The 12,502-nt window shown below is 39.2% G+C and overlaps 1 protein-coding gene across 2 annotated transcripts in view; it reads left to right on the top strand.

Annotated features, from left to right (window-relative positions):
• The window catches only part of LOC148032147 (diacylglycerol O-acyltransferase 1-like), a 219,509-nt gene extending 208,346 nt beyond the window's left edge, over positions 1-11,163 (top strand). Inside the window, exons 14-17 of one of the 2 annotated variants that reach the window (XM_087682786.1) lie at positions 3,147-3,194; positions 3,532-3,594; positions 5,769-5,822; positions 10,053-11,158. In XM_087682786.1, coding sequence (XP_087538912.1) covers positions 3,147-3,194; positions 3,532-3,594; positions 5,769-5,822; positions 10,053-10,163 — 276 coding nt within the window. In that variant the 3' untranslated portion in view covers positions 10,164-11,158. Of the gene's footprint in view, positions 1-3,146; positions 3,195-3,531; positions 3,595-5,768; positions 5,823-10,052 lie in introns of both variants that reach the window. The other variant, XM_087682785.1, reaches the window with a different exon arrangement.
• Positions 11,164-12,502: the final 1,339 nt, after the last annotated feature.

Here is a 12,502-nt window from a genome sequence, read left to right on the forward strand (position 1 = left end):
CAGTATTGGCCTAATCACCCAATGCTGGGGTATCCATGGTTCTATCTATTGTCGTTGTTTTTGTACTATGGTGTTGAGGCCCGAGGGTTTATCTCTATCATTTGATATTTTGTTGTATTGATCACCCATGATCTAGAGAGGATGTTAACTTTGTACATATCATTTGGTGCTATGCTTTGTGGTATGGATGGTAGGTTGTGAAGTTGGGTGGCACATTGGACTGTCATGAGGACATGAAATTTTAATGCTTTGCTTAGGATTTGATTAAACGTTAATCAAATGTACTAATGTGACTTGCATATGTGAAGTACACATAAATTATTTCAGTGTGGGACCTAGGACCTCAAGATATCACTTGCTATCAAAGGCAAATGTTGTAAAAAGTTATGTCTAACAAGTACTAGGTAGTGCTTGATATCAGATTTTGGTCTAGACCAATTTATTAGCCACTAATGTCAATGGTGACATTAAAGACTTGGTATTAATTCATTAATTAATTAATGCCAGTCTAGGGACCAATAACTGCTCAAGGACACTTGGGAGACAAATTATCCTAGCCAAGTTAATTATTGACTAGTGATATTAATTTTTGAGTACTTAAATAATTATTAAATTAATCTTCGGAATTAATATTTTAAATATTAATTTAATAAGCTGGATAATGTTGGAAAATGGGATTAGAAAACTGCCACTTTACAAAACTTGCCCATGTAAGTGAGATAAACGTTTTTGAGGATTGGTGGAAGTCTATTCCAACCATTGTGAGAGAGAAGGCTATTAGAGAGTAAGGAGATGCTGCTGATGTGATTTGTAGCCACGAGGGACCATTCCTACAAGTGACAACAATTTGGAGCCCTCTAGGAGCAGGTGATAGCAGCGCAAGGTCTTTCTGGTACAGGTGATAACATAGAAGAGGAGGCAATAGTCTTTCCAATGGTCGTAAGGTATAGGTGACAACTTTCATGGCTATTTGAGCAGGGAAGCACCAGTTTTGCAGCATTTCTCAAGGTGAAACACTGAAATTTGTCTCTCTACAACATTTTCTCTTATCCATCCATCTCTCAAGTTATCTCAATAGAATTTAGCCATTTAAGTCATCAAAGGTGGAGATATTGGAAAATCTCTATTGTAAATCCTAATTTACAGTAGAAATTAGGGTTTGATAGCCACCTCGGGATGCATTCTCGGAAGTGAGGGCCCAAGACTTGAATTCCAGCAGCAGCTGAAATTGAGAAATTTCAAGGAGATTCAAAAGGCTAGCCAGCCAATATTAGATTCGGGACTGGATTTGTCTTTCAAAGAGTAGGGTGAAGGCCAATCCTTAAGCAAACCAAGGGGCCAATTGGTTTGGAAGCTTGCTGGTCAATTTTAACAACAAGGGCACTTGGATTAGCAGAGGAGGTTAGAGGATCTCAAATGTACTCCATCTATTTGTAATAAAAGTTGAAGAAATACTGCAAGGGGCGCTAGTCTTGGAGCCACTAGTTGTCCATTGTCTAAGATTGAAGTGAAAACATTTGCATTTTCAGTTTATGTGAATTTTATGCTTGCTATAATTACTATTAAATCAAGTTAGTACAACCCTATCCAAGGAAGAAGGCTGGTTTCATTGGACTACATTGGCAGCATTCTGCATATTTCTGATCCTTCCTGTTTGATTTTGTCCTACTTGCTGCTGGCCAACCTGCCGCATTTATTGCATTGTTTCTGGCCATTTATATCCTACCTTTCCCACATTCATTGTCTTCAGTTGTTGCAATTGGGAGATGGTCAGAGTGCTGCTGCAGATCATCTTGAGGGCTGTGTACCCTGGTGGTATTGTAACAGGTTGCTAGTATTATTCCTTGTTAATTGGACAAGAAGATACTTTCATGCCATTGATCTATGGCCACACTTACAGCAAAGACTCTCTAAAGGAAATTAGGAGAGATTACAAAGCGACTCTGAGTGCATGCAGAGGAGAGATGCTTTTCTTCATACTGGGGGTCCTGGATCTGATTGCATTGAGTTCATATATTACGGCTTCTCTTGTATACTTAGGACAGGTTTTTTAAGTGTGTTTTAGTAGATTTCTCTCTTCTTGGGGTACCATCATAACTTAGGGCAGGTTTTTTTAAGTGTCTCAATATATTTCTCTTTTCTTGGGGGACCATCATAATTGTCTGCACTGAATATGGCTTAGCCTTGGAGACCTGGTGAACCCTAGACCATCAGCATTGTCCATGTTGTGTATGGCTTAGCCTCGGAGTTGGCACTGATTGATTGGACAGAGACACGGACAGAAGGCACCAGTATAGCCTTGGAGTTGGAACTGGAACTGAGTGATCAGGGACAGAGACATGGACAAAAAGCACCAGGGTAGGCTAGATATGTGAGAACCACCCAACACAACATAGATCTATTACTGCTTTGTCAACAGAAAAACAACAAGGCCATCACAAGCTATACTGGTCAACTTGGAGTTGAAGCTTAGTTATGGGCTGGACAAATGGCACCAGGTCAGGCTGGATTTGTTTTGAATCCATCCTATATTGAATCACATCTTTCACCCTCAATGCACCATGGATGAAGCAAGGCATGACATAGGAGGATCTGCAACTGCTCGTGTATGTCAAAAGATTCTTTGACAATGTCAGCTAAAGGTGCCTCCAATAATTGCAGGACTATTGGCGACGCATTAGATATAAAATGGAGCATTAGTTGACTATAAGAGTCAATTATCAATGTAGTGAGGCCTATGCCGCCCATCTGAGGAAAGATGCAACACCGTCAGGTTAAAGAAAGTATGTCCCCTCTCACACGATGTTAACCATCTGATGTTGCATTAGATATAACATGGAGCATTAGTTGACTATAAGAGTCAATTATCAATGCAGTGAGGCCTATGCCACCCATCTGAGGAAAGATGCAACACCGTCAGGTTAAAGAAAGTATGTCCCCTCTCACACGCTGTTAAGCATCTGATGTGTTAAGCATTGTTCCTAGTTATTCGTGCCAAAGATGTCTATTAGACTGCTTAAGAAACTACCCACTGTTTTTGGTTTTGTATCTATATTACTTCAAACAGGTAATGTTTCTATCTGTTTAACTTGTGTGTCCTCATTTTTTCTTGAAACCTTACTTATGTGCAGTTTTTGATTTTACAGAATCCTGCCATTGTCATATGTTTTATCGTTTCTGGTATTTTCCATGAGGTAATTCGTGCATCGTTTCTATTTTTTGAAGCCTATATATGATTCAGGCTTTGTCCTCCTTATATTCCCAACTTTGTACGTCTTGTCAGAGGACTTGGAACTTGAGGATTGGAAAAAAAAATTTAAAAGTACATTACTCACATGTCACAGAATGCAAAAATACACACCTGGAATCTTCTACTATTGTGCTCTAAAATCAAGAGTGAAGAGTAATGAAAATGACCAATAGCTTCAGAAAACTTTTAGGAGCCAAAAACCGTCAAATTTTTTAAAGAAATGACAAACACTCAAAAATTTGGTTCTCACCTCATCATCTTTGACACCTTGTCTACTGCAGATGTGCATTGGTATTCCGTGTCACATGCTGCGGTGCTGGGCTTTCTTAGGAATTATGTTTCAGGTGATTCTTTTGTTTCCACGAATTTGATAAAAGGTTGGGTCATTTACATTCTATCAAGATAATCATACTACAAAACATAATTTGGAATCTCAAAATTCTGTTGTATAAAAGACTGATCTGAAACATGACTGAGTTTTCTAGACTTTCAATGTGCCAAGTAGTGGGTGGTCAAAGGTAGAATTCTAGACGACCTACCACTTTGCACACCTCTGACCCATCCTCAATATGTCTTATTTCTATCTGGAACATGTTAGGGATGGGTTTTCCAGCGCTTTGACCCATTGCTCTGAAATATCCATCCTCGTATGCATCTTTCAAGTTTCAATGTGCAAAGCTGTGGGTGGTCAACAATAGAAATCTAGACTGACACGACTGACATGTGACATGACGGGCCATGAGCAGTAGCGCCTGACGTGACTTCGTCGTGAGCGTTGACCCTGCTCCTCATGCATCAACCTGGGGTTAGCCATCAACACATGCATCTCTGCTGCCCGCTACCTCCCTGTTCCTGCTCGACGCGTTACCTTGCTGCCAGCCACCTCCTCAGTCCTGCCGCCCCGACCTGTCCGCCACCCTCCTGCCTCTGCCTTCGCCCACTTCTCCATATCTGCCTGGCCTCTGCTTCCTGTAGGACAACCCCTCCCAGTCCAGCTTCCTGCCCAACAGTCATCGTCACCTGCCCTTCAGCCCACGCTCTCACTTGCCTGCCCAGTGATCTCTCGCTAGCACCGTCAATGTCTTATACTTCCCACGCTTTAGCAGTATTGTTTCATGCAATGGCCTCCGTCCTTTCCTCCGTCACTCCTTCCTTTCTCGGAAGCGACAGCACAATACCAGTATAGTGCAGAAAATTCAGCAACACAGGAAAACACACAACAGCTAGAAGCAAAAAACTCAACTTGTGAGAAAGTAGCCAATCGCTCCTCTACCTCAAGGGACTCCACTACATCCCCCACAATTCCCACAGCTGATACTAGCCCACTATTCAAGTTTGCTCTGAATTTATAGCTTGAAATTAGAGACAGAGTGGTGCCCTTGGAGGTGTCATCTCTGGCGTGCTGATTAGTTGGTGACAGACCACTGGTGCACATATTGAAATACAAGATACATGCAGCTCTTATAGGCATCTCCACGATGGTTATGAAAGCAATGCTGCTAGTGGCATGTTTGAGGGTAAGCTTCAGCTCACCACAGCAGTTCAAGGCGATGCTTGCCGCTAGCTTGGACAGCAGAAGCCTTCTTTGACAGGTGGATTGATGGCAAGGATTATGCTATGCTTCGGGATGGCACAGCCATTGCAGCCCATCTTCTTGGCCAAGTACTTCTTGCCCCACATCGCACAGATCAGTAGATCTTTTGGGCTAGTTATGTAGACCCATGGGTTACAGTCATGGTCCCAACTTTCTCACTAGATTCTCTTCCTTGAACCATCAGAATCCCCTCCATGCACAACGAATTCATGCTCCAGATTGTATTCTACATTGGCCTCCCAGGGCAATGTTTTGCCTGTAGGATAGTGGGACACCTTGGAGTGGATTGCCTTAAGGAGGAAATAGAGATAAGAGACAGGGAGAGAGATTGAAACATGTGTAGTGTCCAGAGAGATGATGGAGAATCATCAGGGACTCGGGGCCCCGGGGGCCCCGGGGGCCCCGGGGGAGTGGATGGTGAGTGTGGGTGGGTGTAAAACAGATCGTTCTGTTTGCAAAATGTAGAGCACTACCAGTCTGATTTGCACTCACAATACAAAAATGAAAATTTCTACATATACTTGTGGATCCAAGTCATGTCCTTTTATTATGTCATGCAAGTGGTATTCTCATTTGCTTCATTTTTCCAGCATCATCCTCAATTAGAAACTCTATGTCTCCAGCTAACTAATGGGTTACATATCAATTTATTCACCCTGGCATTCTATTGTGTTAGATGTATCGAAAGTTTTTGCATGCTTTATTTTGCTGCCTACAATGTGTATCGATTGTCATTTGGATTCCAAAGCATAATGGTAATCTACATCGTGACGTGTGAAATGGAACATCGGTTGTCAGTTGCACGATATTGAGCTTATGATCTATATAATGTCAGTTGTAACAATATTGTACATTTGATATATGTCATGTCAATTGTGACAACGCTGAACATCTGATATATATTTCTGTCATATGGTGATCCAGGTCCCCCTGGTGGTTCTTACAAATTATCTGCAGAAAAGGTTTCAAAATCTGATGGTGGGTATATGTACTGGTCTTTTCAATACCCTCTAATTAAAGTGTGTTATTCAATGCTGCTGAAGGTACACCATCCATCAGCCATTTGTCTCACTCCCAAAACCACCCACCACCACCACACCCCCCAAAACAAAAGAAAAACAAAAACAAAAATACACACACATACACCCCAAAAAAACCAAAAACAGGACAGAAAACTTAATCAAAAGGACCTCATTAATAATCATCACTGAGGTAGATACCCACCAGCCATTTGTCCCAGTTGGAACCCTTTAACAGGAACTGTTTCAGATCTGCGAAGAAACTTCCATACCTGTTTTCCCATCTAACAAGAAACTCCCATACTTGTAGGGAACTCTCGATATCACTCTTTGGTTAGATTGCACTAGAAATGAAAAAAGAAAAAATCCGAATACTTTGGACATGGATGCAGTAGTTCCATAAGGCTGGTATCTCGACAGGAAGAGCAGACCAAAGCATCACATGACCTGAGCAAGCTTAACCCTTGATAAAATTTGAGGGGCCTGTGGGCTGATGGGCTAGATCCATGTTGTCATGAAAGCAATTATATTTTAATTTAAAAGTGAACACATGTGACCAGGTGTTACTAAACCTGCCGCTCATGAGTAATAAACTCTTTTTTAAAGCTATGTGTTCTTTGTAAGTAAACCTTTCTTGCCTTCTGCTTCCAGTTACTTTTCCTAGTTTTTCTTCTATGGACAGCTTGTTAGATGAGAGCTATTGCGATATGTCAAAGTGGGGACCTGTTCGAAATGCAATGTCTCTAAATCTTCAAGTAATTTCTACATTTGGAGAAATTACTGGAAGATGGTCAAATGCTAGCCAACTGCCTGCAGTGAATTCATTGTGAGCTGTCAAACTTGAGCTCAAAGTGGCCTTCCTGGATGGAAATATTTTTCAAAGTATCCACTGAAATCTTCAAAATCTGTTGATGGTCCATGTCTTGTCCAATGCTTTGCTGAAGTTGAGTACCAGCAATCTTGGCCATATCTATTGCCCTCCCTAGACATGCCAAAAGTTGTGCGCGCCAAGAGTCATGCCAATGCCATTTTTAGGGTCCCATTGGAGTTGAAACCAGCCTTCCTTCTCGAATAGGGTGGTAAACAACCTGATTAAGCACTAATTACAGCAAGCTTAAAGTTCACATAAACTGATATACAAATATTACCAATGAAATCTTGGACAATGGACACTTGGTTAGCCCCAAAAATTGGCACCCATTGCAGTATTTCCTTGACTTATATTGCAATTGGCTTTCCAATGCCTCTTGTTGTCATAATTGACCAGCAAGCCTTCATATCAATTTTCCCCTTAATTAGCCCACGGATTGGCTTTCAATTGACCCTAGTGTCATAACTTGGTGCCCGTTGTGGTATTTCCTTAACTTATATTGCAATTGCCTTCGCTTTCCAATGCCTCTTGTTGTCATAATGACTAGCAAGCTGCCTTATTAGTTTGCCCCTTGATCCACCCAAGGATTGGCTTTCAATCAACCCTTGGCTAATCAAATCTAACAATTGGTGCCCTTTACAATATTTCCTTAACTTATATTGTAATTGCCTTTGCTTTCCAATGCCTCTTGTTGTCATAAATGACCAACAAGCCTTCTTATCAGTTTTCCCCTTGATTCACCCAAGGATTGACTTTCAATTGTCCCTTGACTGGTCAAATCCAACACAGAATCCAATTGGGATGGGCTGACCTCTTGGAAACACTGAAATTACACAATTTCCAATAACTATCCCAAGTACCAGGTCTTCAATCTTTGGGCACAGGACTCGAGGTGGTTGGTAAACCCTATTTTTTGCTGCAAATTAGGGCTTACAGCAGCATAAACTCAGCTGCTCCTCACCAAGGCCTGAAAATGGCTGAAATCTACTAAAGGATCTCTTGTAGAGGAGAGAGAAATCTCTTATTTCTATCACGAGAAAGTGCTCAATTTTGCTATTGCCCTACTTGAAATAGTTGAATGACTGCAGCCCACATTCAACAGGAGCCCCATGTGCAGTTGCTTGTTCTTGTGGGCCACAAAATTGATGTCAATTGCTTGTAGAAAACCTACAAGGGCTGTCACTTGCCTCCAGTAGCCTCTTGGTCAGTTGGCAGTCTTATATTCCATCATGTAGGGATGTCTTTTTGTTTAATCCATGAAACCAAATGAAATAATTCAAGAGAAATGAACTCTCTCATCAAAATGAAAAATTCTAAGTCCTTATATTCAAACAAAACAAGGTTTTATAGTTTCTAATCCACATGAAACCAATTGAGGTTTTGACATTTCTTTCAGATCCATGTATTTGCATGAGTGGTGACATCCCCTTCCTCTTGAAGTGTAGATGTAGATGTAATTGGAAGCCTACATTATAAATCTCCAGTACTTGGGGATAAAAAGTAGCTTTCCAACTTTACTAGTATCTCCTAGAAATGTTTCCTTTCACAAGTTCTCTTTATGATGCAGTATCTGTTTTGACTTGCATATAAAGCATTGTAATCTTCTAAAGGGATGTTTAAGCCAGCTCATTGATTCTCTTTAGAGTTTCAAAAGGCCCATAGTATGTGTTGGCAAGTTTACATGCTTCTTTAAATTCACCTTTAATTATCACCTCAAAAAATAACCCAAGATTTAAAAAATATAATATAAGAATGTTGTGTAAGGCTTCAAAATAGCATCCAAACACGGAGGAAAGTCCATAGAAAAGCCTCTCTCCTCATGCGCATTGAGTTACCCTGTAGCCTCTTCCATCTTGCACGGAGAGTGTGAATTATCCTTCTCAAAATGTTGCAGTGTCTTTGTAGTGAATTTGTAAGTCCACAGCATGCATGCATCCCTTAGTCCAAATGACCAAGCAATAATGTTTCCAATTATCTCCCATCAATGACACTGTACCTCAATCAAACTTTTCTGTGAACAATCAGGAGTGGGAATATTGAGCACATGCTGTTCATATATGACAAAAGATAGCTACAACCTCATAACCAAAGGTAGGGCCTGTGACCTAGGCCACCAAATTCCCAGTGACTATCATGGACTTTGCTATGCCATCGGAGATCTAAATTGAGAGCCCTCCTCCATACCTCATGGGCTCTGTAGCAATCCCATACACAGCTAACGAAATCTGTAGGAACTTCACTATAGCCTAACCAAGTGCCAATTTCCAGACTCCTATGAGAGGAGGAGAGATCTTCCTAGGTCTACAGCTGTCATTTGATATTCTTCATTAGTCTACTAAGAACACTTTCCTTCCCTTTTTTTGGTTTGTCAAGAGTTATCAAACTTGAGAAATACCTATTATTCTTCTTTATACATCTTTTCGTGCACTTGTCGACAGCCTTCTCTTGTTTCTATTGAGCTTTTCTATAGCCGTTCTCACCTTTCTAGAGACTCCAACAAACTCATCAGATGCAAAGATGATGTCTTCTACTCTCACAACTTAAGGTTGAGATAAAATACTTCAAAGAGGGATTCTTGTGGAAAGTATGCATCATACAGTTGTGAGTGAATGACACTGTCGGTGCTTTTTCTTCCCACCATTCTTTTATGACGATAATATTCAATATGGTCAAGTATTTGTTATTGTACATGTTCACGCACATTGTCCATTTGTTTAGAGTAAAAAATTTGAGCTTTCCTAAATTATTGGTCTATGTTTTTTAGAATGAACAAGTAGTCTAACAATCTCTAGCCAACTACTGCTGTAAAAATTGTCAGAATATGGAGAGGCTCCTTACAGGGGTACCCTTTTTTCTTTCTTAACTACTGCCTTAAAAAATTTAGAATATGGAGTGGCTCCTTACAGGGGGTATCTTTTTTCTTTCTTGAGATTCGTGGGGTACCTCTTTAAAGTAGGTTCCGTAGGCTATAGAAAGATGAGGGAAGATTCAACAAAACTTTGCAGCCCACTCTGCCCACAGATTTTTGCATATGGAGAGGTTCAACAGCTGTGGAGCCACGGCCCGCCCCCTCCCCCCCCCCCAAAAAAACACCACACCCCTTTTCAAGCTTATTAATTTGTGATGTTTTGATCCTTTTGCAAGTTTTGATTTGTCAAACCTTCTTGTTGTCTGTCATGTACTTGCCAAATAATCATGTTTTCTGTAAGATTTAGGTTAGGGTGTGGTAAGCTTGAGAGCTGGTGTTGCATAGCTCACACTATGATTTGGTGGGGTAGAAACTAATATAACCCAATGTGGTTTCTCAATCGACTGCAGGTTGGCAACATGATTTTTTGGTTCTTTTTCTGCATCGTTGGCCAACCTGTAAGCATTTTGCTTTACTATCATGATTTTATAAACCAGAACTCTGGATCTAAACCATTATAACGGTCTCATTTTGATATCTCTTCATCTGCTCATGTTATCTCTGAGATTATTCTACCAAGCATTCATCTGTCTTGAAATGTGACATACATGTGTCTAGCAACCAGCTTAGTTCCAAGTATGGAAAAGCCTGTTCAGGATATGTAATCAACAGCTCATATGAAGCATATGCATTTTGCATGGTCTAAAGCTCATTTCAGAACAGATGATTAGTGGTAATATCAAATAATGTGTCACCTTTTGGTAGCAAAGTACTTCAAATGGTACAAATTTCTGTTTTAAGCTGACAGTAATTTCAGCATTAACTTCCTATAGATCTGAAACTTTCAATGAAATAAGTACAATTGTGGAACAGGACAGAAATGGTATAATTCATTAGTAGTCATGGAAGCTATAGTCACAATCTCATGAACACAGCATGGGTATAGTTAGTTTGAAACATGTTTTGACATTCCATGATGAGATGCCAAAAGCTAAACTGTCTTCAAAACATTAGGCCAAAATTGATGAACAAAATTTATCCAAGGCAAAGGAGTTTTTCTTGTTGATAGATGCACTGATTTGAAGTTCCTTGGAACCATATGTAAAGCAATAATAACCCCCATGTTCATAGTGTTTGAGTTCAATGCTATGCTCTTTTGGACGACTTGAGGCATGGTACTAGAGTACAAAAAGGAACATGTTCTACGTTGGTTAGTGCCTTGAAAGGTGTAGATGCACACATGAGAAGCTTGTAATTGCTTATTGTGTATGAAGACATTGAAGATCAACAAGGATGTCATGATCTCCATGGTGTATCTTGTTCGTTACCTTTACTTTTTTATGCCATGCAAATACCCATTTAATTTTCCTTTGATTATTAGGTCAATTGTTGTGAGCCATGCTACCCATGACATTAAATTCTTTTGTTTTATGTTAAGGTCCTATAGTATGGGGATCTTCCTAATGACTCTAAAATGTACTTGTGTATTTGTCTCCCCTTTAATACCATTGAAGATACCCATCTTTGCAACCAAAAATGTGTACCCTAATGCCTCTAAAAAGTACTTCTGTATTTGTCTCCCCTTTATTACCAATGAAGATACCCATCTTTGCAACCAAAAATGTGTACCCTATCTATCCCACAAAGCAACTTCTATTCATATGAATTTGTGCTAGCAAGGTGTTATGGGCTTCTAGGATTTCACAAAGGATGCTAGGATGGTTCTATATTGCATATGATTGCTTTTGAAGTTTTTGATGATTTCCCATTGTACATATGAATGGTCTCCTTGATTGTAGAAAGAGGGCATTGTGCTTGTATTTTCTTTCTTATCTTGTAAAAAATGACAAGAGCAATTTACACAAATTGAAGTGGATGCATATTGGAATCCTCTTCAATTGGTGGTGCATAGCGCTACTATGATGGAGAGTATTGATCAGATAAAGTTTACATAATTCATGTTTTATGCGGTATCATTTTAATGTTTTTTAATGGGCTGTAATCAATTGTTGAGTAGGTTGATTTACTTTAGAAAAACCAAGTCAGCATCTATTCAAGCTCTACACAACCATAGCATCCAAATAATGAGTGACATGGATGTGTTCGATAAGGTAAGCTCTCGACATACACAACAAATCTTGACAAGTATCATGACATCATTGATACAATTCTTGAAAATATGTAATAGACATTGCAAATTATTGATAGAGCTAGATAGTCTTCTATATGACCAAAGTAAAAGTTAATACACCTTGTCGTCTATTGGTTGCAAAGGCATTATCCCAGACAAGTTGTATTTGTGTGTGCATGTGTGCACATGTTACCAAAAAATGTATTTAAATTGAATGTGAAACATGTGTGATGAATTTATATGTTGATTTAAAATATATTTGCACTTTATACTTAGCTTTTCATGTTTAACTGAAGATTAAGCTAGCAACAATATTAGTATGTAGCATTTTATGTACCAAAAACAAAATATGAAAGTATATAATTATTTTTTAAATGAAAAATATACATTAGAGAAAATCATCAAAGTGTGCTATGGTAGGAAAAAAATGGAAAGCTTAATAACTTGCAAAAATAAATAGGTTTTTTATTAGTTAAAAGTAATATATAAAGTTTACATTGCAAATGTTAGACTTGCCTTAGTTACTATTCTTTCACCTAGAGATAGTTCATTAAAATATTCCCTTAACAAATGAAAATTTTGTAAAGTTTTAACAATTCAATTTCAAACTTGTTGAAGATTGTATCTTAAGAACCTACTTTCAAGAGCTTTCCGATGATATATGAATTGATAAGATTTGAAAGTTATGTTAAAGACTTTCTTTAGCTTAGGTAAAATAAAGTCAATTAT

This window comes from Lygodium microphyllum, chromosome 8 (genome assembly GCF_053477565.2).
Source record: "Lygodium microphyllum isolate KBCC chromosome 8, Lygodium_microphyllum_v1.1.10, whole genome shotgun sequence".
Taxonomy (NCBI): Eukaryota; Viridiplantae; Streptophyta; class Polypodiopsida; order Schizaeales; family Lygodiaceae; genus Lygodium; species Lygodium microphyllum.